The sequence below is a fragment of the Plectropomus leopardus genome, chromosome 20 (genome assembly GCF_026936395.1).
Source record: "Plectropomus leopardus strain MGB_pleo_1.0 chromosome 20, ASM2693639v1, whole genome shotgun sequence".
Classification (NCBI taxonomy): Eukaryota; Metazoa; Chordata; class Actinopteri; order Perciformes; family Serranidae; genus Plectropomus; species Plectropomus leopardus.
The window spans coordinates 8,909,834-8,934,674 of record NC_142195.1 but is presented as its reverse complement, the minus strand read 5'-3'; the positions used below and the strand labels follow the sequence as shown (position 1 = coordinate 8,934,674).

General features: G+C 42.1%; 1 protein-coding gene across 11 annotated transcripts in view; it reads left to right on the top strand.

Moving 5' to 3' along the window:
* Positions 1-24,841, top strand: part of cdk5rap2 (CDK5 regulatory subunit associated protein 2) — an 86,553-nt gene that overhangs the window by 7,004 nt on the left and 54,708 nt on the right. For 4 of the 11 annotated variants that reach the window (XM_042509440.2, XM_042509439.2, XM_088071383.1 and 1 more), the window contains 34 exons: positions 637-713; positions 2,266-2,389; positions 2,501-2,679; positions 2,780-2,927; positions 3,215-3,268; positions 6,724-6,843; positions 6,931-7,050; positions 7,162-7,254; positions 7,467-7,685; positions 7,845-8,015; positions 8,864-8,974; positions 9,055-9,192; positions 9,305-9,484; positions 9,650-9,844; positions 10,367-10,558; positions 10,769-10,898; positions 10,998-11,137; positions 11,240-11,356; positions 11,490-11,633; positions 11,761-11,873; positions 11,976-12,115; positions 15,046-15,186; positions 15,277-15,386; positions 15,525-15,668; positions 16,202-16,303; positions 16,750-16,931; positions 17,682-18,024; positions 18,123-19,665; positions 19,880-19,981; positions 20,435-20,577; positions 21,127-21,527; positions 21,681-21,913; positions 22,302-22,353; positions 24,663-24,835. In XM_042509440.2, the coding sequence (XP_042365374.2) occupies positions 637-713; positions 2,266-2,389; positions 2,501-2,679; positions 2,780-2,927; positions 3,215-3,268; positions 6,724-6,843; positions 6,931-7,050; positions 7,162-7,254; positions 7,467-7,685; positions 7,845-8,015; positions 8,864-8,974; positions 9,055-9,192; positions 9,305-9,484; positions 9,650-9,844; positions 10,367-10,558; positions 10,769-10,898; positions 10,998-11,137; positions 11,240-11,356; positions 11,490-11,633; positions 11,761-11,873; positions 11,976-12,115; positions 15,046-15,186; positions 15,277-15,386; positions 15,525-15,668; positions 16,202-16,303; positions 16,750-16,931; positions 17,682-18,024; positions 18,123-19,665; positions 19,880-19,981; positions 20,435-20,577; positions 21,127-21,527; positions 21,681-21,913; positions 22,302-22,353; positions 24,663-24,835 (6,574 nt within the window). Of the gene's footprint in view, positions 1-636; positions 714-2,265; positions 2,390-2,500; positions 2,680-2,779; positions 2,928-3,214; positions 3,269-5,338; positions 6,624-6,723; positions 6,844-6,930; positions 7,051-7,161; positions 7,259-7,466; positions 7,686-7,844; positions 8,016-8,863; positions 8,975-9,054; positions 9,193-9,304; positions 9,485-9,649; positions 9,845-10,366; positions 10,559-10,768; positions 10,899-10,997; positions 11,138-11,239; positions 11,357-11,489; positions 11,634-11,760; positions 11,874-11,975; positions 12,116-15,045; positions 15,187-15,276; positions 15,387-15,524; positions 15,669-16,201; positions 16,304-16,749; positions 16,932-17,681; positions 18,025-18,122; positions 19,666-19,879; positions 19,982-20,434; positions 20,578-21,126; positions 21,528-21,680; positions 21,914-22,301; positions 22,354-24,662; positions 24,836-24,841 lie in introns of those variants that run through there. The other 7 variants (XM_088071382.1, XM_088071376.1, XM_088071380.1 and 4 more) reach the window with 6 other exon arrangements.

Below are 24,841 nucleotides of genomic sequence, written 5' to 3'. Positions count from 1 at the left end.
TGTGGAATGTGACTCAGTGTTTCCTACCGGGACTAATTTAGAACGTCAGCAACAACAACAGCTGGACGTACTTCAACCAAAATCCCACATTTATGATCTCAGAACAGCCGTCTTGCCTTTTCTTCCTTTGTTTGAGTAAGATGTAAGCACATTGGAATCTTTTGATTTCATTAGGGCTGCTTGGGTTTCTTATCAGTTTGAGAGGTAAAGTGTCACATAAGAATTTTCTTTTATGCACACCCTAGGGTTGGGTGATATTTTTAAAAAGTTTCAAGCTCAACAACTGGCGATTGCCAATATATTTGCACAGGTGTGTTTTCCCTTGTCAGATAGTTTCATTGAGGAGGATGTCGCCAAGTTCTCTAAGGCACACATTACAAGGAAATGTGGCCCAAATACTTTTTAACAGAGTAGTGTGGACACAGAAATAGATTTTTTTCCCTTCAGATCTAAGTTACATTTTTATGATGTCCTAAATCCAATCACAAGCTTGGTACTGCCGTGTTTTTAATGGTCATCACTAATAATACAACTGCTAGGGAGAACAATTTCTGATCACCTCTTAGATATTTTTCCTGTTGTGTCAGTGTTTTTGTGATGATGTGCTATAATAAACTGACTGTTATGTGTTTGCAGAACATTGAGCTGAAGGTTGAGTTGGAGTCGATGAAGAGGGAGTTGGCAGAGAAACAGGAGCTCCTCGTGTCTGCATCGTGAGTATCTTTCCCTTTATAGCCCCACAGTACTGAATTTCAGTGTCAGCTTCATGTTTGGCATCATTTTAAAGTTCCAGTCTGTAGGATTTAGGGGAATATATCGGCAGAAGCGGAATATAATATAATAACTATACTTTCTTTAGTATGTAAGCGCCGAGGAAAATCATGTTTTCATTGTCTTAGAATGAGCTACAGGATGGGTGACATATTGAATATAGTTTATCTACTGCGTTTTTTTCACGTGGGGTATATAAAATGACAATATCGTGAACATTGAGTATATACTGTCTTTTTTTTTAAGCTACCGACATGAGACTGGCTTAGGTGTCCCATTCTCTTGCTCTATCCTATGGCTCTCTCCCTCTCAGAGACACACGCATTAAAATCACATCACATGTTCTCCTCCTACATGAAAAAAGACTCACAAAAGTGATTCATCACAGACACTCCACCCATCCTGATAACTGTCTCCTGATCATGTTTCAGGGTTTGAGGTGAGGAGAGTTTTTGCATCTGCACGACCTTTTAGACGCAGATTGCGACCATGGAGCACCATCGTGAATTGCAAATATTATTAAAATATTCACTTCCAGTTTACAGAGAATAAGTCATCATATTTAAAATCAGCCTGTCAACAGTTCACTTTTCTGCTAACATCTAACATATGACAGAAAGTTTCAAGTTCGCTGCAAAAACATCAACACTTCCGACTCGAGATCCAGTTGCTTCCAAATAAAAGCCCCGGTGGTTTTGCTTTGATTTATTCAGTCATAACACTACTTTATTTAACTTTATCATTGCAGTACTTTATTGAACTTTATAATAACATTATTTTATTGAACCTTGTTTTATTAGTATGTTATTGAACTTAAATATAAAAGTAAAAACATAAAAATACTCAATTTAACTGCAATTTAACAATTTAAACCATCATATGGCAGTAGCTACTTTAATTAACTTGATTGTAACTATAGTTAATTTCATAATTTCATATTTTAATAGTCTACAGTAGTTCAGAGGTGATTTTAAAGTATTGAGATATATATGCTGTAATGCGGTATAGCCTAAAATTATTTTGATATTATTTTGTAACCATAATTTCCAGCCCTTGATTAAGCTGTTTATATCTAAAAAGGGAGCAAGTCCTCATCCAAAGAAATGGCCGAAGTGCACTGCCATGTTTCTACAGCAGCCAAGAACGGATAAAGCAACACTGGCCCGCAGAAACACTGCTTTATTCAGTTTATTTAGCAGTTTTAATTCCCTGGTTCGTTTGTTTTGAAGGGGAAGAGACCTCTGCTGATAATTTGGCTCTTGGTAAAAACCTCCTGAACAATCAACACTGAAGGAATCCTAACTGGGAGTTCACACTTGGAGAAGTCTCAGCTAGTTGCAATCTGCAATCCTCATTGCTATACACCACTGAATCGTACACACTGCTCCTTTAATAAATCAGACAAAATCTTAGTTTGCACAAAGAAGTCATGGAAGTCCAGTGGCGAAGATTTTTATGAGTGCAAACTTAATTTCCCCTGTGAATGATTTTCAGGAAAGCGTTGGAGAGTCTGGCTGGTCGGGAATCAGGAGAACCCCAGCGTGTGAGAGAGCAAGCTCAGAGAGAGATGGATGCACTTCGGGATGCATTCAACAAGAGGATAGCTGACCTGGAACAGGTGAGTCAAAGCTGTTTACTTTAATACTCTCCCCCAAAACAGTTATTTTCTTTTTCTTCCTTAAGGTGATTGGGGGTGGTTGTCTCAGCCAGTCTTTTTGCCTCATTTCAGTGTCTGCGAACAGCAGAGGAAGAGGTTGACAAGATGGCAGCCATCGCTGAGCAGGAGAAACTTAAGAATATTAATATGGAGAAGCAGCTCCAAGCCCGGGGTCCACCGAGCACCTTTACCCCTGGCCTTGTCCCCAGCACAGTGCAAGACCTGCAGCAGGCCCTGCAGGAGAAAGACAAGTAGGAACACAAGATAAGCAGAAGCATTGTGTCTTTTTTTCTGTACAGGCATCTAAGTGTTTCCAATATTTTTATTTTTTTTTATTTTTGCTCACTCCAGTGTCATTGAGCAGCTTAAGGTCACTTTAAAGAACCAGGAAGCTGTGATCCATCAGGAAAAAAGTGCAGACCAACAGACTGATGCACCATCAACTGACTGTGTTAAACAACTATCTGATCTCATCGCCATGAAAGATCAGGAACTTGAGGTACAACCTTTATGAGTTGCTTACAATAGAAGACGTTATTATATATAGTATAAAATTTAGGAGCTTTCTCTTTTAAATACTATTAATACTTAAATAATTATTTGAATTTAACACTTACAAAATGCGTGTCTTTCGTTGCTGTGTTTTAAGAGTACATACAGTGTATTTCTAAAAATTGAAAGTATTATCTCTTTTGTGACAACCATTAAATTACTAAAACTTAGTTTCAGCACTACTTGCAATATTAAAAAAGGCATTTAAGTGACATTTGACTGTCTGTTTCTTAGGCACTGAGGGACGAGCTACATAAAGAGAGAGACAAAACAACTCCGGACCATCAGGTTAGTGTTGTGGGGATTTCTTCTATAAATTTCTAAGGTGCCACTAAATGACTGCTGCACAGTGACAGTGGCAGTCTGTGCTTTTTTTATGTCAGTCGTTGTTATGTCATTCTTTCATATTCTCCTTTGAAGAATAATATTTCCACAAGCAAAAAGCAATTAATTTAACTGTGTCAAACCACTGAGACTCAAACACTCACAGCCCAGCAGATGAACACAGGCTATGTTCTTTGCTGTGCACAGCCCTGAGGATTGTCTGTGTTGTTCTACTGAACCACAGGAAATGTACCTTGGCGTGTGGTAGGGCTTGCTTTTGTCTTGTTTGCCTCCTGGTGCATTTTTATTTTTGTACCCTGCTTCAGTAAAAAGTAGGAGTACATCTTGTTTGTAGCTGTAATCTTTGGGCTTTGTCAACAAACTTCCCGTTTTTTTTAATCTTGTGTTTGCCCCCCCCCCTTTTTTTTTAAATCATTCTGCGTCCTGTCTCTAAATTCAGACCAGGAGGTTCTTGTGTTTCTGTGAACACAGTGCAGTCATTGGTTCTTTTTTCCCTCAGCAGCAGTTTGAGGAGTTTCAGTTGCAGGGTGGATAAAGTGATATTTTGATCCGGTCAGAGCTGATCCGATCAGATTGATGGATGAGAGGTAATTGCAATGAAGGGTTAAGCTTCACTTTCACTGTTCCTGACACTCTGTTAACTCCAACTGTGCCAGAGTATGCTCTATGCTCTGAAACTGTGGTGAAATTAATAACCAAATTGCATATATATGTCACAATAGTCACCTAATAAACTGTCCAGTTTCAAATATATACAGTTAATATGTGCCGGCAGATGTTTTATTTGTGGTGGGCTGCCACAGATAAATGAATGAGTGGGAAACCCTGCCTTATCTATTAAGTCTGGTGCTCAGTTGACTCAATGTGCTTTAGCACTGGATGTCTAAGCTCTAATCATTTAGAGGTGGTGAAATTTTAATGTTTTTCCATGTGAATACCTTTTTCATTTTATTTCATGACAGCCGGCCTTAATATGCAGAAACATTGTGCCCACTGCCCGCCCTCGGGGCTCCACAAGTTACCTAACATTAGCCTTGGCCGCCCTGCACTGCATACCACCCAGCTCTGGTGGGAGCTAGGTAGTGGCACCATATATTCAAATATTCTTGACAGTTTACGGATAAGTGGGTAATAGTTGACATATACATATAATAGTTGACTTAATTCCATTAAATGCCCATAAAAGTGTGTTTGGGTGCTAAATACTATGACACATACTACATATACAAATGTGAACCCTGTAGATTGGGCTGATAGGTATTTTAATAGTTGATGGGTGGTTGTTAGACTTGTCACTTTTGGAAGCTTAGAATTGTCCACCAAGAGATAAAGCAATGCCGTTTGAAAGTGGTCATGAAGCTAATGGTAAGAGGACAGTGTTGTTGATGTTTAGAGTAGAAAGCTGTTGCTGGACAGTGTCCATGATTCCTCATCAGGCATTGGCGTCTGAACTCAGGTCGTGGTGTTAAGACTGGATTACCATGCTGTCTGGAGACTGTTCCTATGAGTTATTTATGTCCACCCTTCTTTATTAACGGGGAAAAAAATAGCGTAACCTGTCAGTGTTTATCCAGTCTGGCTAAAAAAAATGAATGGGCTGCATGTATTGCAAAGGATTTGAAAGGATTGTAAAAAGATTGGGGACAATTTGTCTACCAGGGATGCTCTCGTGGCATGGCAGGACTTTGAGTGGCCTCTCCAGGATAGAGTTGTATTGTAATGTGATTGCCAGTAAACACCTCTTCTAATCTTAAAGCAGATTTTTAGATGTACTGCCAGGCAGGATCCACTCCATTAGAGTTATTGCTTGCTGCCATCTATAAACAGTCCCCTGGAGGAGAACCTGTATGGGAACGATCTTCATGCCTGATCTGTTACCTGGGAGGCGGTTTTCTCGAGATGGTTGTTCACCGGCCATAACACAGATCACTGCAGCAGTGGTAAAGGATTTGATCTGATTGAATGTGTGGGGGAGAGTGGAATAGAGGCAGGAGCAGGGATTATCAAAGGCTTAGGGCTTATACTGCTCTGCACTCAGTCATTTTCCTCTGGGTTTCTCTTGCTGATGCAGTGAGAGACAGCGATAGATGGCTATTCCATGGTTGGCAGGCTGATGACCATTAGGTCACTGGACAGTTTGCGTGTCAGCAAGAGGCTTTTTGGACTACTTCTTAGCGGGTGCGCCTGGAATCTAAAGGTCTAAGGTGCCATGAAGGACCCGTGTCGTATATGCGGTGTTCGTCTGGTGGGAAGCCAGTGTCGCTGGATCTTCAGCTCATCGGCGCAGAGGAAGCTACAAGTCATCTTGTCCCATGTGCTCGGCTGGGAGGTGACTCGTGATGGTCGTGGAGAGTTCCTCTGTGGGAAATGTGTGTTCCAGTTGGAGAAGGTGGTGCAATGCGATGTTAACATCAGCCAGCTGCAGGATGAACACAACAGTCAGATCCAGAAGCTGCAGGCGGAGAAAGACCACCTGATCCAGTGCATCATCCACATTTACAACAAAAACAACCCAAGCTTGCACAAGAGTTTTCAGGAGAGCACCAGCTGGAAGACGCCACTCAGGTTTTCTGGGGTGGGCAGCCCTGATGATGAGGCCGTGTGTCAGCTGGCCTCTGAAGGACAGCTTTTCAGGGAGAGTGGAAGTGGTCAGGTGGAGAATCGCATGAGGAGATGTGTAAGTCTTGATCGAATTGTTAGTAAAGGGGCATTTCCGGGACGCTCAAGCCTCAAGAGCAGCAGGCTGGGATCAGCAGCAGGGATCGATGGTTCCATGAAAAGCTTTGGTCTCCGAGGAACACGCCACCGTTCACAGAGCATGTACCTTGACCTGGTCCAGCGGAAAGGCATACTACCTAGACCTGCAATTAAAGGTCGCTCCACCTCATTACAGTCCCTCAATAGAGACTTTTCCACAGAAACCCCACCGGACCCTCCACCCAAACTAAAACTCAGAGAGCCCAAGATATTTGCTGCCAGACATGGTGCCACTGATGACCCGGGGGGTAAGGCCCAGGCCAGAGCTCTGCTCCGCAGTTCTTCAAAACAACCTTCCGTGATCTCCGACCTGATCCAGCTCCTGCGCTGCATCTCCAGGCAACAAGTCTCCACCCCTGCAGGGTGCCACATCCCCGTCCTGAAGAAGTTAAACACTGGCCCCCTCAACCCCCGAGCCAAGCGCAGACACAGAGAAACAGAATGGAAGTCTCTGCATGACCTTACAGAGGAATTTGATGATGAATACACTTCTGTCAGAGTGGGGGTAGTTCTCCCAGCTGGGCAAAACGCTGTATCACCGGTAATGAGCTGTGACAGAACAGCTTTGCTGCTTAATATTACTGATATTAATACATTTTTTCCCTTTCTGGTTTTATGTGTTGTCTGGATTTGCTGAGTAGCAGAATGAGGTTAGCCGATTGGAGTCCCGCAATAAGCTGCTGACTGAAGAGCTCACCCGGATAAAAAGCACCAATGAGAACCTGACTGAAACACTGGAGGATATTCAGAATCAAAACAAGGTACACAGGTGACATTTTGCTCCATGAAATGTTTTTGAATTTTATTGAGAGGTCTCTTTGTGTAAGGTCACTTCTTTGTGTAAACAGACCCTGCTAGGGAAGCTGGAGGAGACAGAGAATGAACTCAACTCTGAGAAGAAAAACGCTCTAAAGCGAGACAAAACAATCCAGGGGCTTACTCAGGTCTTCAAGGAAAAGGAAAAAGAGGTGAGGTTCACGCTTAATTTCTTATGGGGGTCTTAACAGTTGTCGTTAACACCACTTTGTATTATGTATTGCTCTAGCACCAACCTGTCTGTCTTCTTCTGTGTTGCACAGATTGCAGAGCTGTGTCATGAGATTGAGGACAGGGACGATGCTTTGGCCAAGGCTAGAGAGGCAGCACATAAAGCCCAGCTGCAAAAATACCAGGCAAGTCCTACACTTTTTATGGAGAGCCTCCCCTTGACTTTATATGATAATGTTAATGGGCCCTTGTGCCTGCACATTCACACATGATACTGCTAAGAGGTCAGTATCTCATGGAATGTTAAAAAGGCAGGCTAGCAAAGTGTATTTATCTCTATCTTATTTTCAAATGCACATTGCAACTTCTGTAAAGATATTTCCTTCATGTCCATCAGGGAGCAGAGGAGCACCAAAATCTATTAATGGCAAAGCAAACAGAGCTTGCCCAACTCCAGGGGGAACACCACGCCAAGGTGCTGGAAGCCCAAAAGCTACAGCGCGGCCTTGACAGGAAGGAGCAAGAGCTGGCTGACTTGCAGCAGGCGAAGGACCAGCTCGAGGTGGAACTGGAAGACCTGCAACAGCAGAAGAAGAAGGGAGATAAGGCCCTCAATGTAAGACATTTGGAGAATGGTGGTAGTCCAGTAATATGTTCAATAAAACTATGATTGTCCCTTGAACAAAGCCATCAAGTGTTTCAAAATTCTCTTTCCTGTTTTCTGTCACCATTCACCATGGATTTTATGTGACAGTGTTATCATTTTCCCTTCCAGGACCTTAACAATCAGCTCAAAAAGCTGAGAGGTGAGATCGGTGACAGGGAGAGTGCTCTGGAGCAGCAGTACCAGGAGCTACTGGATCAAACCAAAAGAAAACTGCAGACCCATGAGGTCACCATCCAGCGGCTGACGTCCACTCTCGCAGACAAAGAGCAGCAGCTACAGGTGACCAAGATCAGATGGATTCTAGACCAACGGATTAAAAAAATTCTTTGTTAATGTGTCCATTGGAAAATCTGACATGAAATGTATTCACATTGTTGGTGTTTTAAATTGTTTTCAATAGCTGTGGCCAGAGGCATTTTGGTTTTGGGTTTTATGTATTTCTCATTCTGGTGAACATGAGATCTAAATATGCTCTTTTTAATATCGCTTCTTAAAAAACTGTAAAATCAATCAAATCTTTGTCTTCGTGTGCTTTGAGCACTGTGACTGGCTGTTAAACACTATGAGGTCACCGTTACAATAAGAAATGACTCTTTGTTGCAGCTACTCTTATAAATAAAACGGACACGGTAAAAACGGAATCAAACATTCACTAAAAATGCGGTTGTTGCAGTCAGTTTCTTCAAATTTGGCAGAAATGTCCTCTAGGACCCAATGATGAACTGATTACATTTTGGTGGTCAAAGGTCAAGGTCATTGACCTCACCTGTCTAATTCTTGTGAACGCTATATCACAAGAACACCTTGAAGGATTTATTTATTTATGTTTCAAATTTGGTACAAATAACAATTCAATGATGAACTAATTGTTTTTTGGTGGTCAAAGGTCAAGGTCACTGTGACCTTGTGTATGTCTAATTCTAGTGGAAAAATATTTTTCTGGCCAGTACTCAACTTGATATCTCAGGAACAGATGGGAAGACATTTGGACAGATACTGAACTGGTACCCACCTTGGTATTGTGCTGATTGTATAGATCTTCTATGCTGTAAGTGCAACTTGACTGGTTTGTACAACATACAACTGCAATGCTGTAACTGTAGTTTTTTTTTCCTTGTGTTTGTCAGGAGTACATAAACATGGTGAGAGACTTTGAGCAAAGCAAAAGTCCGGGAGGAAACGATAATGTGCTTTCCAAGCTGCGGCAAAGGCTGAAAGAAAAGGAGAAGGCTCTGGAGGTTCGCAGTCCTTCTGTGTAATCTTCTCACCACAGTGACTATAATTTGATTCTGACATCCCTGTGTTTGCCCTCTCACAGCAAGCACTGGACGAGAAGTTTGCTGCCATTGAGGAGAAAGACAATGAGATACATCAGCTGCAGCTGTCTCTAAGAGAGAAGGAGAGGGACCTCGATAGGCTCAACAACTTGCTCTCGAATAACGAGGAAACCATTAATGTAAGCAGCTATGACCATGTTTAGCATGGGGAAAATAGTCAGTAATCAAATAGTTTTTGGGAGATTGTGCTTCAGTCTTATGCATTGTTTTTGCCCATTCCTCTTCTTCCAGAGCTTTGACAGTCTGATCAAGGAGAAAGATGTGGAGCTGCAGCATCTTGCAAACACTCTGAAGAACCTGCAGAGAGCCAAGCAGGACGTAGAAGACAACTTGAACAGATCCCTGAGGGAGAAGGACTCCATCATCAGCCAGCTACAGCTCTCCCTGGAGGGGAAGACAAAGGATATGGATGTTAGTTGGAAAATAGATTCACTTTCACGCTCTCTGTGCTGTATTTTCAGCTACGTCCGTTTTGTATTTTCACCACTCTGACTCAGGAAGTCTAAATATACAAATACTTTCTCCTTAGATGTTTCTGAGGTATTTTTGATTTTTTTTAAATATCAACCTTTGCAGGAAATGGCCGAATCGATGCTGAGCCAGTCGCAGACTCATGCACGCGACCTTGCTGAACAGATGGGCCAGAGGTTAAAGGTCACAGAGGCTATGTTGGCTGAGGCTGTGAAGGCCAGGGAAAGGCTGGTTGCTGACAATGAAAGTGCTGTGGAAGGACTTCTGGCTACAGTCAGCAGCAAGGACCAGCTCCTTAAGGTTTACATTTATTCATGAAAATATTTCCAATTATTTCACCACTGAGGAAAAGCCCCAATTAACCATATAGCGTATAGTATACATATAGCATACGTGCATATTAAAAGGGAACACAGATTTGCTTTGTGCAGGGAATAAAATTAAGATGCTTCTTTGCACATTCAGATATGGAAAATGGACTGTATCTGTATAGTGTTTTCTAGTATTATTGACCATTTAAAGTGCTTTCATAGTACATGTCACTTTCACCCATTCACACACTGATATGCCAAGTCTACTGCACATGGTGTGCTGTATCTTTCCCAAGAACACTTCCATGTGTTGCTTGGGGGAACCGGGGATTGAACTGCTGACCTTCTGATTGCAGGGCGGCTCACTCTACCTCTGAGCCACAGCCACCCTGATTGTTTGCCTTGGTTTTACATCGACAGATCTACAAAAAGCCATTCATATGTGCAGGATGTGAGCAAACATCACTAAATGTCATTACGTTCATCTCCTGTTTTTCTTTTTTCCCTGCAGGAGTCTGCTGAGCACTACAACCGCATGCTGTCTGAGCGCACTCAAGAGATTCAGGAACTGAGGAAGCAGCTGTCTGACAGGCAGCAGCAGCTCGCCACTGCTGAGAAGCAAAGCTCAACAACGGCCCAGGAGGGTTATTTAGAGACCGCGGAGCTCAGAGCCCAGCTTGCTGAGAAAGAGAGCCTCATCAACGTAAGTTCCTCTGGGATACAACGCAGTCACTATAAAATGTGCTCGACTTAATAGCCTAACACGGAGAGGAAATGAGAATTCCCAAGGAAAATAACACAAATGATATTCTTTTCCCCCACTTTGTCGTCTCATGATTTGATGGCCTATTTTGACAGCTTTCAGTTGTACACATTTGACTGTGTTAACTTCGTTATCTCTGTAAATATGCAGAAGCTTCTTCAGCGTGGTCAGGAGAGAGACCAGTTTTTGGCAGAGATGAGGCAGAAGGAGGAGCCCGATCATGTGTTGGAGCTCAGACAGACTATTCAGATCATGCAGGAGAAATTGGACGAGAGGGAAGGTGAGGCCTTAGAGCTTTAAACCCTCTCACATTTTATTTTTTAAGTTAAAGAGAATGTTTGTCAGTCCTACATTTGACTCTGTTTTGTCTGCACTAAAGCTGAACTGTCTAGGAGGAACAGTGAAGATAATGTGGAGAACATTTCATTTTCCAAGAAGACAGTTGTCGTCCTGAAGAAGGAGCTTGCGCAGAAAACAGATGCGCTGAATAAAGCTCTAAAGAGGGAGAACGAGCTGAAGGTCAGTCGCTTTTCAGCTTTTGACTTTGTCCATAACTGGGAGTTCCCAGTTCCCTACAAGTTTTTTTTATGTAACCCCCTGCTTTATTTTCTCGACATCCAGATTTCTTTGGCAGAGCTGCAGTCGTTACTGTCTGAGCTTGAGGGTCGCAATGAAGGGCAGGCTGCTAATATTGAGTCGCTGACTGCCACTCTGAAGACCAAGGATGAGATTATCGATGTAAGTATTCACCCACTCAAAGTCAAACTCTTTGCAGTCAATAAAACACAGCAGCTTTGGATAAGGAGCTTTTCTTCTCAACTCAGCGGCCTCTCCTCTCCTAGTTCTCATTTTTTTTAATGTCTGCAAACAGGTTCTCCATCAGCGCCTTGGTCAGAGAGGGGACAGCCGAGCTGATCATACCCAAGATCAGGTCATTGGCTCTGGCATGGAGAGATCCCTCCCTGGACTCCCTCAGAGAGAGAGAACCATGATTGGGGGAGATAGCCAGCAAGAAGTAAGCTTACCATTAACATACTAAATTTCCTGCTCAATCAAATACTCAAATACCAGAAATTAATATATTTTACCTATAATGCTCTGAAATTGAGATCGTTGCCCTTTCATTATCTGTCTCCATTAAGGCTTTGCCGAACCTCATAGCCTTGCAACAGGAGCACGACGCTCTAAACAAAGCACTGAGAGCCGAACAGCAGCTCTACTCCAGCCTGGTTAGGACTGTGAAGGAGCAGGACAGGTATGGATATTGTGCACTGTAACAAACAAACAAAAAAATGTTGGTAAAAAATAATTTTGTGTAGCTTTGTGTATTTGATGAATAACTCTGTGTGTTATGCAGCGCCCAGCGTCTCCATGCTCTGCAGCTGGAGCTGACAGCGGTGCAGCTCCTCAGGCAGCAGCTAGAGGAGAGCATCAAAACTAATGAGGAGCTAAGGGACGACTTGGAGAGAGAGATACACAGAGCCAAACTCAGAGAAGGTGCAGTGCAAACACACTGGGTGGTGAATGACGAGGGGAATTAAATGGAAAAAAAGGGAAGATAAATGTATAGGAAAGAGCAAGTTAATCATTTAAAAGGAACAGTGTGTAAAATTTAGGGGGATTTAGTGGCCTCTGGTGGCTAGGATCGCAGATTGCAACCAGCCAAAATTCTGCCGAATTATCCTCAGAGGGCTCTTGCTCTCCAAAACAATTGGACAAGGTGATTTCAAACGGAAAATTTACTGAATAAAGCAGTTTCACGTTAAAAATCAGTGTCCAGCATCTGCTAATGATTGGTCACCTTTTGGCTGATCCAGACGTTCAGAAGCTCAATCCACAGAGGTGGTCTCCTGTCCAAAACAAACAAACCCGATGATTTCAAATGTTTAAAGCACTGAATAAAGCAGTTTCGCGTTACAAAATCTGTTTTTATGATGCTCTTTTCACAGGGGGGCTTCTCCTGTGAAATTACTACGGTGCTGACATGAAAAAATGAACGGTCTTATTTATTGCCAGTGTTTGGTTTGTTCGATCTGTGCTACTGTAAAAACAGCGATCTCCATGGACGCGGACTTGCTCAGTTTGTAGACATAAACAGCTTATCTGATCTAGCTCATCTTTTTTTTTTTTTTCAGGTGACTATACACAAAGAAAACATACTTATTGTATTATATTACATTTCTGCCAATATCTCCCCCTTTAATCCTACACATTGGACCTTTAAGTTGCTAAGACTTAGGAAACTATAGCTCAGGGAGACATACGGTATATCTATAGCTCTTAGGGAAAGCACAAACACACCTGTCTTCTCTGTCCTCTGTGTTTACTCTAATAATATCTCCTGCTGACAAGCTCACGACCCGTCTTCTTTATCTGTCACTTTATTCAGCATGCACACCTGGTCCTTTCACTTCTCACCTTTGTGCACTTTCTGTTCACTGTTCTTTACATCATCACCTCCTCATCTGCATGTTTTGTCCATAGTTGAGTTCTTTTCTCTGTCACTCTTGAAATGTAACGACTCCACGCTGTTTCTCTCTGTCTGTCCAACTTTCGAAAAGTGAATAAAGGCTGCTGTTGGCCGCTCCTCTTGTCTTTCACTTTTAACTCGCTGTCTGTTTGCTTTAACTGTCCCATTAAACATTCAGTTTCTGTTGATTGCATCACCTCTCTATCACCCCTCAGCCCATCTAACCAACTGTCACTGAATTAGATTTCATTGCATAAGCTTGTCATTATATAACAACTTTAAAAAAAAAGGTATTAAAGGTTGTTATGCTGCTTTAGAATCACAGGATACTCTGAAATAGATACTAACAAAAATATCCTACGTTTACTATCTTATGACATCACATTGTTAATGTAACTTAGCAACATCAGGAGCAGCCTTGAGACTGCTTAAAAGTGTCACTCTACGCTCAGGTAGTCATTGCAGCATATGACTCAAGTGTCTGTCCACATGCATGTGTGTGCCCGCCTGTATGTGCATGTCCAATGCATGCTCACCCCCCCATCCCTGTCTGAAGAGAGTCAGGTGTGTAAATAGGTCAGCTGTAAGTAACAGGCCCATGGCTCACATTCACACTGACTGCAAGATAGATATAGCTACAATAATTAGTACATTTCCACATTTAGTGCAGTGTTTGTATTATCATAATATAGAGTACATAAATTATGTACATGCTGCAAGTAGACAGTCACCAAAAACACAGTGATTAAATTGATATATTTATTATATATTTATTATTTTTCCGTGTTAAATTCCACCAATATGTTACCTTATTCAGCTTATAGTATAGTGATTTAATATGTATTAAATAGGGATGGAAATCATCAGCACCCCCAAAATATGATATTATCACAATAAGTTAGTCATGGTGCTATATTATTGTGGTTTTAAATGTTTTGCTGAGTATTGTGGTAATACAATACAATTGTCTAATCTAATCTCTAATTGTAATCGTAATATTTTTAAGTTATACAATGAAAAAAAAAATCCTGGGCCATCTGTTTCGATACGATATTTCCACACAAAATACAGTGATGCTGTGCTGTAGCAATTTTTCCCCCCTAGTATTGAACAAGCAAGCCAAGAAGCAGCCAATGCATTATAAAAAAGCAAATAAACAGATTTTCCCATGTAGGAATATTAGCTGGTCTATTTAACCATTTATAAGGATTAGATGTGCAGTGGAATTGTGGATTTTGTTGTCAGTTATTTGCATTATATTTAGTCATTATTTTAATTATCAGAAGTTGGATTTTATACAGAAATGTATCATAAACTAAATCATTTCTGTTAGGTCTCTTGTTTTTCTCCAGAGCAGCATGTTGTCCTGTGTAAAATCTGTCCCTCTCTTTGTCTGCGCAGACACAAAGCTAATGTTTTTATAGTTGTGAAAAACATTAGCAGTATACAGTCTCTTAATGACCACTTTCACATAAGGTCACATAAAGTCTTGGAGTAGTGATACTCCCTGTGAATTAGGCATGGGGCGATATGGTAAACTCTTGTTATTCAGCCCAAAATAATTGTGATTCATAATATTATGCCAATAATCATCAGAATACGCTTAGAACTCTTAAAATTTTACTAAAAGGCATTGGAATCATGTCACTTTACATGTTGTTAAAAAAATGTATAAAATGTTGCATCACAGACAGGATATGCTGTTTTAAAGTGAAAAACAAACTTCTTTCAAAATCTTTTTGAATTGGCATCATGTCTTTCGATGTGAAAAATGTCAATACTTATGATTATCCTGATAATGAAAATTCATCACAACTTACTGTGAGTGTATCGTATATCGTCCCGTCCCTAATGTGAAGTGACGTTAAGGTAGAAGCATTCTGTCAGCGCAGAAATGTTCTTTTTTGTCACATCACAAAGATTATGTGTGTGTTTAACCCTCTTTGTGTCTGTTCAGGTATGGACCTGATTGATCCTAAAGAACTGGAGAGCATGAGACACCAGCTTGAAGATGCACAGCGCTGGAACGCCTCGCTGCAGGCCCGTTTAGGGGCCATACAGAACCGCGGAGGAGGGGTTGGTGGGGCCAATGATGGCGGTAAGAGTAGAATAAATGCCTTTGATTTCTCATCTCAGGGTTTTGGTAAATTTAAGTCTTTTTGTTACACGTGACTCTCATGTTTTTCAGGTGACACCTTGAGTTTCATCGGAGATCAGACTTCTTACATGAGTATCTGTGTGGGAGAGGGGCAGGATGACAGCTTGTCTCAACTCTCTACTCAGGAGCTCAAGCAGAAGGTAAATTCCTTTTCAAAAAGTCTTGTCTCCATCTCATAATCATAACAGTAGGTTTTAGCTAGTTGCCAAAACGTGTCGCCAAAATATGAAAAACAAGAAGACGGTCATGCAAATGGATAAAAGTGAGTCCCTCTGTAGGTGCTGGAGCTGCAGGATTGTGTCAGCAGACTACAGACTTTAAACAACGAGCTGCAGAACCGACTGTCGTTACTGGAGAAGTCAGACCACGACGCTTACAACAAGAAAGAAAAAGATGTGGCCGGCAGTAGCCCCTTAAAACAGGTTAGAAGCCACAAAAAGACAAAGTAGTACAAATGGAGGAATGTGTACTGGAAGGTGTGCAGTTAAAGGAAATTGCATAAAACTTTCAAAACGAAACATATCTTTCACCTAACAGCATTTTTTCTCGTAGTTTGTCCACATGTAGGAAGTACTGGATAAATCATGTCTGAGTCTGTGTCTAACGTCCACCTTTATTAGCTCCTGTCTAACCTTTGAACCTACATCTTAACCTTTGCTCTGTCTAGCTTGTTTCTAATGTCTCTTTACTGTGTGATGCTGTATGTCTTATTTCTCTAACAAGTGTGTTTCTTGTCTGTAGTAGAAGATCCTGTTTTTCTCCTCCACCTTTCCTAACCAGTCCCTGTTTTTCTTATCTCTGTGTCCCATGAAATGCTCTCTCTTCGCCATGCCACATTAGACACGTCATACCATTCTGCTGTTGCTGTGCAGTGTTTTATGGATTCTGTTCCCTCATTAAGTTTTCTTTTACCGAGCCATGTGTGTCATACTCGCCTCCCATCCCATTACTCTAGCAGCTTGAGAAGTCGCAGAAGATGCAGTCTTTGGCTCACGGTAACAGGACGCGTCACTCTGCTCAGGATAAACAGAGTCAGACAGACATCAGTCTAGGACAGGTATGAAATACATGATCATTTGTAAAATCTTTAGCCTAATTTTTTCAATTTTTATTGATTCCTTCAGACACCAGGAATAGCAACACTAGTATTTATAGATAAATCACTCACTCCAAAGAACGACAAAATAAAAGGACAGTATAATACAATTGAATAAGAGGAAATATAAACAAAATCTAAACAATAGACAATACGTATTGAAAAAGTCAGTTACATATGTACAGAAATAGTGAAAGAAGTAAATGAGAAAAAAGACAATGGTAATATTAATGATAATTTTAATTATGATAATAATAATAATAATAATAATAATATTAACAAAAATCTTAAGCTTTTCAAAGATTTGAGATAAAATTAAATTTAAATACTTTTTTTCATGTAACTTTGAGCTTATTTCTGAATTGTCCCATTTATTCATTTATTTATTTATTTTTTGTCCCTTTTAGATGGTGTCTGGAAAGCTGTTTGGTGATATGGACAGTAGCCTTGGCGAGACTAGAGAGCATGCTCAGTCTGGCAAAGACACCGTGGACACCGGAGACAAAGAGTCCAGGCAGAGGAGCACAGATGTGATGGCACTTAAATCACTGCTGACTCATTGTGGGGCCACATCAGTCTCACAACTTAGGTGGGTTTTTTCTTTAGCTGTGTCCTCATTCTATTCTTCATTTCCACTCATATGTCCACTAAAGTGTTTATTTTTTTTTTGATGCCACCGTTTTATTCATTTCTGTACAATGGGAGTGGTGTGTATTTACACTGTGCTACTTATGCCAGCAGCATAATCAGAGTGCTGAGTCTGAGTGTTTATTCAGCACTGAGCACTGCCTGTTTGGCGTTTTGTCCATCTGTCTGTCCATCTGTACCTCTGTCTGTGATATCTCAAAAATGCCTCAAATGCATAAGCATCCACTTGGAATAGATTGATTAGATTTTCGTGAGGTCACTGTGACCTCGTCTGTCTCATTCTTGTGAAGGCAATATCTCAAGAACACGTTTTTTTTTTTTTAAACAAATTTAGCACAAACATTCGCTTGGACTCAATGATGAACTGGTTAGAGTTTGATGGACAAAGGTCAAGGTCACTGTGACCTCACAAAACATGTTTGTGGCAATAACTTAAGAATTAATGTGCAAATAATGATAACATCTCACAGAAATGTCTAATAGGATAAAATGACATTTTATTTCCAAAAGCTCAATTTCGCTTTGACATCATAACATTCTGCAAAAACGCTTTCATGGCCATTACAATTATAGTTTTTATTCGTTGTTGTTTTTTAGCACTGAGTGTTGAACATTTTGGATTTTTGGATACAATGTTGAGCTGAGCTTTTTTGGTTGAACATTAACATTAATCAAACTGCCCTTATTGCAGAGAGGAGCTGCTCAAACTTAGATCTGAAAATGCGGAGCTGCGGGGTCTCCTGAAGGAACAAAAGTCTACTGAGTGTAAAGAGAAAGAGAGCAGAGACGCCTCAGGAAGCAGCAGCGATGGGCAGGCTGAATTGAGAAAGAGCACTGAAACACTGCAGCCCTTGTCCAAAGGTCATTTCAAGGTCAACAGTCTGTTAAGAGAGAAGAACTCAAGCGAGATGTCAGATTGGGAGAGCCTTGTCACCACTGAGCGAACTGTCAGTACCACAGAGGGGATGGAGAGTCCACAAACTAAAGGCCAGTCACACAGCAAGAGTGCAAAGCAGCATGTCGCAAGGCATGGGGTATGTTTTTTTTTTTTTATTGTAAGAGTACAATCAAACATTACATTGCTTTCGGCATACAGTCTAACTTTCAGTGTTTTTAATATCTCTAATGGTAGGCTGGTGCTAAATCTCGCCTCCCGGTCCCTGTGAGGCTGAGAGTGGCGGCCAGCAGCAGCAGCCAGTCTGTGAGCTCTGACCATCTCACAGCTGATGCACTTCAGCACCTTCATTTGGATGGTGTATATGGATCTGACCAGCAGCTGCATGCAGACTCCGACTCCCCCATGTCGCCCCAGCACAGCGCTTCCCCGTCTTCCACACTCAGATATGCACACCGTACCGACAGTCCTCCAGTAGGGTCGGACAAGAGCTCTGAAGCTGGGATAACACTGGAACACACCCAGGCCGACTCTGCTCTTTTCACTCAGCTGGAGCTTCTCCACCAGGAATGTCAGGAGAAAGAAGCCCTGATTAATAAGCTAAGTGAGCAGCTAGCTGATTGGGAAGAGCTCCACGCTCAGCTCCAGGAAAAGGACCTGCTCAATCGGCAGTACGTGGAGGCCTTACGGGCGGCTGAATCCACCATCGCTTATCTGACTGCCTGCAGTCTGGACAGCCAGGGTGGATATGGATCACACACCAGTCTGTGTACAGGTTCTGGCTCTGTGGGTTCAGGTTCTGTCCCTTACAGCAGATGCATGGAACTGCAAAAAGCCCTGCAGGAGAAGCAGGAGCTCAACAGTCAGCTTATAGAGCTTCTCAGCATGGCAGAGAAAGCCATCACATCCCCTGAGAGCCAAGAGAAGAATCCAGAAATCAGTGATTTATGTTTGAAGATAGATGCGGCCTTACAGCAAGTGAATGCATCTTCAAATAGACAGAGCCCAAGAGGTGTTTTTGTAGGCACAGAGGACTCTATGCAGGAGTTGCAGCGACACACAGACTCTTTGCCGGAGGCACTGTGGCAGCAGAAAAGCCCTAATGCAGAGCTGCAAGTAAAACCGAAAGCTGCAGATGCTTCTGCTCAACGTGGCTACAACAGAGACCAGAGTGATAAATGTTTGGGGCAGATAGCATCACTAAAGGAAAAGGAGTCAAAGGGAAATCAAGGTGAAATGGGAAGTTTTGATAATGTCACTTTAAATCAGGAGATGACCAAAGTTTTAATGAACTGCCTTAGTGCAGCAGAGTCTGCTGTTGCTTCCCTGGCAGCACACTGCACAAATAGCAGCTCCTTAGCTCCCGGTAGATCGTCAGGGACTAGCCCCGACCTGCATATGAATTTAGACAAACTTCAGAGAGCTCTGCAGGAGAGGAAGGAACTTGGAGAACCCACTCAGCCAACAACCCAATCCAGCAGCAAGCAGTCATCTGCACAGTTTCACCAAGAGCTCCACAGCAACCTCTGCCACCTCTACAAGGTCTTCACTGATCGATCTCAGAGGATGTCTGAACTCCAGGCTTCCCTACAAGAAGAGAGGGGCCGCAGAGAGGAGAGTGAGGTCCATAGGACAGCACAGGATGTCAAGGGATTACCACCGAGTGTTCAGATCCAACTGGAGACTCTCCATAAGGCACTGAGGGAGAAGAAGAAAGCATGCAAAAGCCTGGAGGAGAAACTGGCCACTGCTCTGACGTCCCCTGAAACTGCACGGAGAGGTAAGACAACTCATGCAGTTTTTTTTGCTCATTTGTTTCAAGTATTTGAATCGTGCATGAACAATTCAAATTTGTAATAATTTTGCGATTCTGCAAAGGCACGTATGGATTAAGTTCAGTACTTTCCAAATTGATCAACAACACTATAAAGGAGACAGACAAGATTCTGTAAATGGTTTCTTCCTAACGCAACATATATTGCCTCCAATGCCAGCTCTGGAGCAGGATGACAAAGGCGTGCAGGTGGATTTGCAGGACCTCGGTTACGAAACCAGTGGCAAGAGTGAGAACGATAGGGAAGAGAGCAGTAGCACAGGTAGACGGCTTTTAGACAGACACTGCATGTCTGTCTGCTGAGTGGACACTAATCTCACACGTGGATAGATTCTCTCTTTATGTCTGCATGAGGAGTGAACAAAGGCAACTGTAACACACTGTCTCTTACCTTGAGAAATGTTCTCTGTTTGGGTCTCATAACTACACACTCTACTGGTTTTAACCTGGTCTTTCTCTGCACTGTTCACAAATTTGAATGGTATGTCAATATTTTTGCATTGACAAATTCTTGCATGATACCACTCGGATGTTTGGGAATGTCTTTCAATCACTCATTAACCTGTTACTTTTATTTCTTGTCTTGTTATGTCACAGCCCAGCTGTATATGAAAGTATTTATTTCCTCTTAAATCACTTTCACCATTTCTTTTCCACAACTTTTAATTTTCTCTTGTCCCCGCTCTAATTGTTAATGTGTCCATTGTAATGCCAGATCTAGAGGTCGGTGTAAACCCAAGTTGCAGTGCCTCTAGCCTGCCTTCCCAGCACGAGCAGATCACCTTCTCCTCGACTGAAAATCTGGACTCAACTTCCAGCACTCCGTACCCTAGTTCCCCAGCGCTCAGCTCTGCCAAGGTATTCCACTTACTGTTTAAGAAACTCCTGAACAAAGATCGTCCAGTCGTAGCTTATAAACTGCAACTAAGCACCGATTTCTCCACATGTTGAGCAGTGCATAGGGTTGTAGTAAGATACATAATGTGTATTTAAAGAGTTTGTTAGGGCAGTGTTTGTTTTTATGCCTATTCAAAACCAAAATCAAAACAGCAAAAGTGTGAGAGATGTGTTTAACACTGTAATCGGTAGCATGTCAGTTAAAAGCCCATGACTAGCTCATTTAATGTGTAGTCTTTCCCCACCTTCCCACCTCTTACACTACAGGTGAGAGGAAAGATATGTATTTCGGCTTTTGGGGGTGAACTGTCCCTTTTACCCACCCCATTATGCATAATGATGTGCATATTTAAGACCCTCTTTACATGATATTGTTGAAAAATTATTCAAATAGAAACATTAAAAAGTCAGACAGGGAGTGTTTAAAACCAACTCACACAGCTAATGTTGATAAAACATCAGCAGGAAGTGATATTTGGATTTTATTAATCCTCTCCTGTCTGTTTCCAGGTCAGTCTGAAAAGCCTCCAGGTCTATGATGAGTATGGTGTTTCTAAGGACCCGCTCCAGCTTCAGGGACAAGTCCGAGAGCTGAAGGTCCAGCTGGAAACCCAGACTAAGCTCATCCTCCAGATGCAAAGTCTTCTGCGTAGGAACTCTCTGTCCAGTGATCTAGTTGCCAATGCCTCTGATCCCTCAGTTGTCAGGGATCAAGAAGGGACACAGCAAGACCGTAGCCAAGATAGGAGCTCCAGAAGTGGGCAGCTGAGCAAGAAAAATGAGGGTGACAACCAGGCGATGAAGGATAAAACCAGTCGTCTGAACATGGAAGTAGAAAGAGAGAGCACACTGAACAGAAGCACAAGCGAACAGCTGCAGCAGACCAGCAGCCGCTCCACGTCACCTGCAAGGTCACCTGTCTTTTAAAGTGCATTATTAATAATGCACTATCTTTACACTGAGTGAAAGCTGCACAGTCATTTCGAAAATCATATCTTGACTCATGCTGTCAACTTTGATTTTTTTCTTCTCTCTCATTTGTCCTCATTCTGTCGTCTCTACAGACTGGACTCCCTGGTGCAGTCGCAGGCCAGGGAGCTGTCACAGCTGAGGCAGCAGATCAAGGAGAGCCGTAGGCTGGGAGCCCTGCAGCGTCGACAGCTGGATGAGCTGAGCAAGGCCTTCAAGGAGCTGCTGCAGGCCGGGGAAGTCGATTACTACAAGGGGGAGGCGGTCAAAGAGCAGCTAGAGAAGAGCCTGAGCATTCTGAACAGGCTGGAGGGACGGCTGGACAAAGGTAGATTGTAGTTGCATTTGTTGTCTTTTGACACATTTCGCTAATCAGAACCACACTGAACAAACATAGTTTTTAAATCTGATTTATGACACAGCACTGTGCCAAAATTCACAAATCCTCAGCCAAAACATACGCAAATGAATAAAGTTATTTGCTTTCTTTAACTGAATGATCCTTACCCAAGTATTGAGATTTAGAGGGAACCTACGATTTAAAAAGCAACTGTGTTTTAGTCACGTGAAACATTACTTAACTATTGTGTAGCAATGTCTGGATGAGAGGAGGAAATGGTAGCCAACAGCAGAGAGAAATGAACACAGAAGAGCAGTCAGCTGTAAGTGATCTTTACAGACAGGTCCATGACAGCATCTTATCCTCTGTCTACCAGGAGATTCCCGTCTGGATAATGAGGACATGGTGGCCCTGGAACTGTCTCGCAGGTAGTCTCAAACTCTCAAACTGCATTTGCTGATTGTCAATGTCTTAATTAAATTGCTTGTACTCAATTTACAGCGTGTTTATTAATGGTGGAAAACAAGTGTCTTTAATGTTTTAGAATCACCCATTTTAGTGTGAGGTTACAGGGATGCTTTAATAGCATCCTAAGGGAATAGTTTTGGGAAGTGTCCTTATTGGCTTTCTGGCAGAGTTAGTTGAGAGGTTTGATATCTGCACAATAAATATAAAGATGGAGACAGCAGCTCTGAGGGAAGCCTGTCTCTGTCAGATCATAAGAAAACAGCAACAATAGTAATGCAGTTGATCAAAGCAAACAAATAAGTGGTCACATTTCACTTATTACAGTAAACAATCTCACCCTTGGATAAAAAATGTAAATCAGATTAAGTGGGATATCATTTGGGTTAAAATTCCTGGAAGAGCCTTTCAATGTATATTCTTTTTTAAGCTGTAAATTAGTGAGAACATAATCCTCTTTTAAACTGCAAATTGTGGTCTTCATGTGTAAATTTCAGAAATTAAACAAATGAGTTATAGCATGTTAATTTGTGAGTATTGGAGTAGGCAGTCTTTAAAGTCGGTGAAATGTACGAGTGTTGCCCATGAAATTAGAATCTGTGTCACAGTATTTAATGACGGGAGTTTCCCTGTTTTTTAATCTTATGTTTGTGTGTGTTCCTTTTTTTAAAATATTTTTTGGGGCTTTTTGCTTTTATTAAAGATAGGAAAGCTTAAGCCTGAAAGGGGGAGAGAGAGAGAGAGAGAGTGACTGGGCACCCCCCTTTTTTTCAGTCATTCTTTGTCCGCCTTCCAAATTTGGGTGTTTTTGAAGGTCCATGAATGCAGCGTAGGCAGAACCTGTCATAAGTTATTTTTTCCTTCAGCAGCAGTTTGAGTCGCAGGGTGGATAATTGATCTGCCGATCTGGTCAGAGCTGATCAGGTTGATGAATGAGAGGAACAAAAGAAGCAAAAGCAAAACTTGAAATTTGACATAAACTGCAGCTACCATTCTGCTGCTCTGAAAGTGAGTGCAATTGATACCTGAACGATCTGCGTACTCCAGTAGCACTCCTGATTAACAGTCCAGCTCCAAAAATAGAAAATCAATTTGTGGTGACAGATGTTTGTACTGTGGCAGGCCGACACAAAAATGAACGCGGGGAAACCCTGTTTGTTTTTTCAGCTTTGCGTCTTTCTCTTGGATGGTTCTCTGTTGTTGTTGTTTTTTTTTTTAGGTCATATTGTACATGCTCTGGTTTGAAATTTGAGGGTTGTTAGCTGTGCTGTCTTGGTGTTTGTCTCATGACCCTTTAAAAGATTGCTCCACCTCCACTGAGCCAATTGCCTTATGACCCCCGGCAGTTCATGTTTTATTGGTTTTGAATAGCTCCCTGCTGCTGACCTAATTTTTTCTGTGAAAGCTTAAATATTAGGGTCACACTGCCCCCTAACTGGGTCATCAGTGTCTCGGAGAAATTCAAGGGAAACACACACACACACACACACACACACACACACACACACACACAACATGTTAGTGCTCATTCATTCATGTCCTTCACAGTTTCAGAAAGCAAATTAATTACTACACTTTGATCAATATGTATGTACAGTTCAACCGTCTGACACTATTTCACACTTGATACATTTATTTTCTGCTGTTGTCAAGAAATAAATGATAATTTATTGGTGCAGAAACGTTACTGTTACGTGATGATATACATTTTTTAACTCCTAATTTGTTGACGTTACTCTATATTATTACTGATGTGGGCAGTGTTGGGGAGCTTCAGCAGGGATCACAGTCAATGCTGTCCTATGAGGAGAGCATGAGAGATCCTCCTGACAGCCCGGCTAGAATTCAGCAAGAGTTAGATAATCTGCGTCTGGAGCTGGAGGGCGACAGAGAGCTGCTGCAGCAGCACGTCAGCTTCCTCGTCCAGCAAAACCTCACGCTGGCTGAATGCACCAGGGAGCAGCTGGACCTGTGAGCGGGTTTGATCCAGACAGAGAATGATGTTTGCTGTGAACTTCTCTTTCATATTCTCTAGCTGTGTGTTTCTGCTGAGTCTTCTGGTTAGGAACATATTTTTCCTATCACTTTCAGTCTGAAGTTGTGTCTCTTTTTGGAGTGCTGTTCCTAATGTGCTGTGTACTTCCTTGTTTTACATCGTTTTGCTCTCCACCGCCTAGCGAGGTGATGTAATGGATAAAATCCAGCTGTTTAGTCATCTGGGAGACCAAGTGACTAACATGACTTTTTTTCCTCCTCTCCCTCCTCTTTCCAGGTTGGCTAAAGAGCTGCAAGAAAAGAACTGTCTGATCCAGAGCCTGCAGAGCCAGTTCAGAGGCCAAAGTCCCGGCAGCCACCACAGCTCTCATTCTGATCTGTACCACTCAGACAGGACCTCCTCATCTTGCCACAGTGGCCCGACAACACAAGGTGGCAGTCGAGTCCATAGTAAGT